At 46.0% G+C, this 5,960-nt stretch overlaps 1 protein-coding gene across 3 annotated transcripts in view; it reads right to left on the bottom strand.

Annotated features, from left to right (window-relative positions):
• The window catches only part of RASGRP4 (RAS guanyl releasing protein 4), a 37,658-nt gene that overhangs the window by 8,134 nt on the left and 23,564 nt on the right, over nt 1-5,960 (bottom strand). For all 3 annotated transcript variants that reach the window (XM_083515852.1, XM_083515851.1, XM_083515853.1), the window contains exons 9-11: nt 4,758-5,033; nt 2,219-2,299; nt 888-992 (exon numbers count right to left, since the gene is read on the bottom strand). In XM_083515852.1, the coding sequence (XP_083371978.1) occupies nt 888-992; nt 2,219-2,299; nt 4,758-5,033 (462 nt within the window). The remainder of the gene's footprint in view (nt 1-887; nt 993-2,218; nt 2,300-4,757; nt 5,034-5,960) is intronic.

Here is a 5,960-nt window from a genome sequence, read left to right as displayed (position 1 = left end):
GGTGCCCCGCAAGACGAATGCCTCGCAAGACGAAAAACTCGCTAGACGAAAGGGTTTTGCGGTTTTTGAGCTGCTTCGCAAGATGAATTTCCCTATGGGCTTGCTTCGCAAGACGAAAACGTCTTGCAAGTTTGTTTCCTTTTTCTTAACAGCGTTAGTATAGTTGCGACTTGACTTCGAGGAGCAACTCATAGAACGTGGTGTGGTAGCCTTTTTTTAGGTTTTTGGTGATTTTTGAAGCTTTTCCAAAACTTTTCTGACACTGTGCTTCGCAAGACGAAAAATTCGCTAGACGAAAAAACTCGCAGAACGAATTAATTTCGTCTTGCAAGGCACCACTGTATGTCCATATTACTTCTTAACTCTCTTAACTTCCCATTTTATACTTTCTTCATAAAATTACAAGTGCTCCATGAAATCCTGCCAATGTATGTACATTGCTTTTATAAATATGCAGTAAACACTCCTAATTTCTTTTTATACAATATCTTTATCGTCATTGTCCCATACAGAACAATGAAATTGGAAATCTATATAAAACATTCAGAAACCCCTAAAAACTCTGAAATCCCATTTTAAAATACAATATACTATAGAGACTCCTTATGCTGCGTTTAGAACCAGAATTGCATTTGCGTAGAAACTGTTTCTCAGGCGGCTAGTCCTGGTCTTTATAACCTTAAACTCGTTATCTTAATTTCTAAGGTTTCCAATTAGTTGATCATTTTGGCATAGTCCGTTAACTCATATTTCCAATCTTTTTTGGTGGGAGCATTGGAAAAAGAAGCAGTTTCCGCAGTTTTACTGCCATTTAAAGCCAAAAGCAGAAACGGGTACCACACCAGTAGCCAGCTGCCTGTTTGGCCCTGCCATTGGGTTGTTTTTACCTCAATCATTTGCTGCACGTGCCTCTTGACGGTGATCCGGTCGGGCTTGGGAGTGACCCCCGGTGCCCACTCCACCACCATGGGGGGCTTGAACTGTGTAGGAGGCTGTGAAGAGAGGGGCGGCAAACTGTTCAGTTTCTGTTAATTGATTCTCATGAAAACTTACAGATTCTGGCTTCACACAATTAACTCAAGGCAGTGTCAATTTACTCTTGGCAGAAAGCCAAGGTCTGCTTGACCTAGAAACTATTTACTCTGATTGGTCAACGACCAGCACTCAACTCTGTTATCTAGGAATACTAGCACAGTTTGGGTTAGGTGTGTTGAAGGAGTAGGAGTGCTGTGTATGGTTAAGAGAGAGAGAAAGAAAGGATTTATTTGCTTTGTTTTGTATGCAGAAACTCTGCTGTATTTTTCTTTTAATAAATCTTGTAAATAGTTATTTTGAGTCTAGCTGACTAGTCATTTCCACCTCAACTAGCTTCTTCGCTGTGCAGGAAAACTCTGCTACGTTTGGGCTAAAGCCATTAGGGCTATGCCTGACACTTCAAAGTTCCATCACAAACACAGTGTGAGAGATGGGACTGAGCCATACCGACGAAAGAAGAACGGCAGACAAAATTAATGGACTACTCAGAATTGGATAAAATGATGGGGAGGATTCGAAACCTGCGGGACCAGAGATTTGCAGAAGATTGGAAGAAATGTACGAACTATTTGAAGAGCAACTGTAATCAACAAATTACGCAAGACGTTTTGTAAGGAGAAATATATGAAATATTGCAACGAAGAGAAGGAAGAGAGACATTAGTTATGACATTTAAGTGTAATAGCAAACGTAAGAAATGTAAATTAAGTGAAAAGATTGGGAAATTTTCAGATGTGATTGGTGGAAGTAAAAAAAAATGTATAAGGTATAAAAGTATGTTTAATAATTGTTGGAAATGATAAAAACCACACACACACACACCGCATTTTTCGCTCTATAAGACGCACCAGACCACAAGACGCACTTAGTTTTTGGAGGAGGAAAACAAGAAAAAAAATATTCTGAATCCCAGAAGCCAGAACAGCAAGAGGGATCCCTGTGAAGTGAAAGCAGCAATCCCTCTTGCTGTTCTGGCTTCTGGGATAGCTGTGCAGCCTGCATTCGCTTCATAAGATGCACACACATTTCCCCTTACTTTTTAGGAGGGAAATAGTGAGTCTTATAAGCAAAAAATACGGTATAGATAGATAGATAGATAGATAGATAGATAGATAGATAGATGGGATTGAGCCAAGGCTCCCCCAAAACTCCTTGGCTCCCTGGTCCTTCTCTGCCCTCTTACCAGTGATTTGGAACCTCTTGGCTCACGGGCGTACGAGAGGGAGTAGATCTCCTCATCCGTGTAGTAGAGGTCTAGGGAGAGCTGGGAGAGAAAAGTAAAGTTATACAAGGGAATGTTCCCATTAAGTCACACCCTTAGTGGCAGCGAAGGGCTGCCCTCCAGAATCGGCTGCAATCAAGAGTCCCAAGTCAAGTGTTGAATGGGAAGCACATTCAATCTGTATGGCTCATCTGTAGGACTAATTTAGCCAGCTAGCCCTGGTGATCATCTAATGTTTATTGGATGTGTTTCCCCCCTAAATTGATTTTTTAATTATGAATTTGTTATTCGTGTTTTATACTGTATTTCATGCTGTTTTTCGTTGCATCAATTAAGTGTTTTAAATCTGTTGTTAGCCGCCCTGAGCCTGGTTTTCTGAACCGGGAAGGGCGGGGTATAAATAAATTTATTATTATTATTATTATTATTATTATTATTATTATTATTATTATTATTATTATTATCCTTGCTGTTTCTTGTGGATAGACAGCTTCCTGTACCCTGTACCCTGTACCCTGCACCACTGTTCTGACACAACTCCCCATTACGTCCCCACGCACAACTGCTTAGGGTTGCCATGCTTCAAAAAGTGAAAATCCGGACACAAAAGTTGTTGAGCTATTTGGCTGAGTTGCTGAGCTGCTTGAAGGAAATTTGCAAGCGAAACAACACTTCCGATATGGGCATTTTAAAGTGAAATATCTGCCCGGATGCCGTTTTTGACAGACGGATCTCGGCTATGCCTGGGAAATCCCAGACGTATGGCAGCCCTACAGCTGCTCCTTGTAGGCCAGTCCCTGAATAAACTATTATCCCATCTGGGCCCAGGCAACTGGCTAGTTCATCCCTGTTGTCTTTCCAGCGCTGATTGAAATGTCATTTTGTATATTGTAATTTTAGGCTGTGACCTGCCCTGAGATCTAGGGATGAAGGGCGGTATAATAATAATAATAATAATAATAATAATAATAATAATAATAATAATAATTAATTAATAATAACAACAACAGTAACAGTAACAATACTGAAGCCCTCCTTCTTCCAACAAGCCTTTTAAACTAGGTATCTTTCCCGGTCTGCATCCATTTTGGATGCTTTCACTGATCCACCGCTTGCTCTCCGGGTCTCCCTTGGAAGGAAGGGCAGGATATAAAATTTAAACAATTTAAGGTCCATTGCCCCCCCCCCCGCCCGCCCTGCTCCTGGTCCGGTTGCTAAGCAGCACAGAAGTTGGCGGTTGCTAGGCGACGCAATTGCATGCAGAGCCAGAGGAGGCTACGTGAGGGCAGCTTGTTTACTAGGCCGCGGAGAGGCCTGCTGCTAGGCCCCACAGCTGCAAGCAGCGGCTCAATTTCCCCACAGTCATGGCTGCTAGGCAACCCAGAGGTTGTGGTTACTGAGTCACACGTGAACGTACTCCGAGGGCCATGTGGCAGCCAGGCCGCTAGGCAACCGCACCACTTCCTGCCTCCGGCAGCGGTTGCTAGGCAACGGTTGCCGTCATGGCATTCTGCCTTCTCGTCCTAACTGATGCAACATGGTGGCCCATTCTACCACAATGGGATCAAACTCACAACCTTGGCATTATCAGAATGACGTTCTAACCAACTGAGCTAATGAACCCCCCCCCCCCAAAAAAAAAAGAATATTGGGAGACGTAGTTTAAGGGTGCCGAGCTGTCTATCCTACCTCACAGAGTTCCCTGGAAATAGGAATTGATTGGAAAAATGGAAACAAGAAGAACTACCGACGAAAGAAGAATGGAGGATGAAACTGATGGGCTATGCAGGGCTAGATAAACCAAAAGGAAGGATTCGAAACCTGCAGGACCAGAGATTCTCAGAAGACTGGAGTAAATAGATGAACTATTTGGAAAGTAATTGTAATGAACAGATGGCGCTAGTAGGATTGCAATAAGTTTTGTAAGGAGGATTATTTGAAATATTGCAAAAAAGACTATGAAGAGAAATATTTGTTAATGATAAATAAGAGGGATAGGCAGGAAAATTAGGAAATGCGGAACAAGTGATAAAAACGGAAAATCACCAGAGGAGCTGACGGACGTCAAAAACATTGTATAAGATAAGAAATTATGTCTTATGAATGTTGGAAATGATACGTTAAAAAAACTAATAAGAATATTATATATATAAAAAGGAAATAGGGATTGATTGTGGAACCGCTTTGGGAATTATAGCTCAGGGTGGGGGGAATTAGCAGCGTCTCCTAACAACACTCAGCAGCCTTAAACTACAACTCCCAGGATTCTCTGGGGGAAGCCACGACTGTCAAAGAGGCACAAGAGTGCTTTAAATGCATAGGATGGATGCAACCCGATCCATTCAAGTCGGTGGCTGCATTAGCTACGGCGGGGGCATTTTGTCCCATCCTAGCGGGGGCTGCGCGAGCATCCCTGGACGTCTGGCACACACGTACATATGTGCCCAACCCCACAGTTTCTATTTCCTCCTCCTCACGACTTAGGTTATCCGTTTCTTACCGTGAGTAGGTGCACCAGATCTTTGTTGGCTTCGAACGGAGGGCTGGCTTGTTGCAGAACCCGGAGTTCCCTCGCCGGCTCGTACAAACTCTGCAGCTTGCTTAAGTTGAGCCGCCCGCCATCCACGTGGTCGGGCATGGCTTCGTGCAAAGTCACCAGGTCCTTGAGGTGGACGCCGACGATGGGAATCTTGAAGCCATCGCAATCGGCATAAACCCGTCGGTACGTTCTGTAGTTGCCACACAAGGAGAGCAATACTGTCATCTCGGACAGCGTCTGGGGGCAAGAAGGAAGCAATGTTGAAGAGGATGTTGTGGTCAGAGGGTAAGGGCAGGGCTAGCCCAAAAGGGTTTTCCACCCGAGGCGGATGGCAAAATGGTGCCTTCGCCATTCGGTGTACAAAAACGAACCAGACCGGCAGGTGAATCTTACTTCAGCACTGGCAATGTGCCTGCCACCACACCTGAGGACAACCAGCTATCTTAGCAGGTGCAGATCTCATGGCACACACCTCTGTCTGCTCTCTCGGGGCCAGCCCTACCATTGGGCAGTGTGATGGCCAGGGAATCTGATTCAGAAGCTGAACCTGAGGAGTCCCAGCCTGCACAGGAGTCCCCGCCTCCAGGGCCGACTGAGCCGGGGCAGGGGCTTGAATCTGAAGGGTCTGCACCTGTGCTGGATCCTCAGGAGGAGACACCAGTTGTATCCACTCGGACTCCAGAGGTGGTTGAGGACCCATTGCCCGCAGGTGCTCCTTTCCCAGCCCTGTCAGGGGAAGGTGAAGCTGCCCCTGGGTCCAGTAACCCTCCAGCCTCTCCTGAGTTACAGAGGCTCAGGGCAGAGAGGCGGAGGGAACCGGATTCTCTCAGGAGGAGTGCTCGCCTTAAGGCCAGGAGAGGCGGGTCACCTGTGGGCCAGGGCCGCCCCTGGCCTCAGAGAAGATAAAGGTCAGTCAGCCAGGTTGCGGGAGCAACATCGTTGGAAACCTGTTCCTGCCAGCACCCTGACCTGCTCCTCCGGAGTTCCTGACCACGCCCGGCTCCTTGCCTTAGACCCCGCTTCACCCTTGACGGACAGCCTCCAGACCCTCGACCCAGGACCGGACTCCAACCACGCCTCACGGTAACCCCCCCCCCGGGGCCAGCACAGGCAGCCACGCCAGACAGAAGATTTCGGGTAACACAAAAGGAAAGCAAATAGGCC

The sequence above is a fragment of the Podarcis liolepis genome (assembly GCF_965112155.1).
Source record: "Podarcis liolepis genome assembly, chromosome: 7".
In the NCBI taxonomy this organism is placed as follows: Eukaryota; Metazoa; Chordata; class Lepidosauria; order Squamata; family Lacertidae; genus Podarcis; species Podarcis liolepis.
Note: the sequence above shows the minus strand (reverse complement) of the source record. Positions and strands in the feature narration are given on the sequence as shown.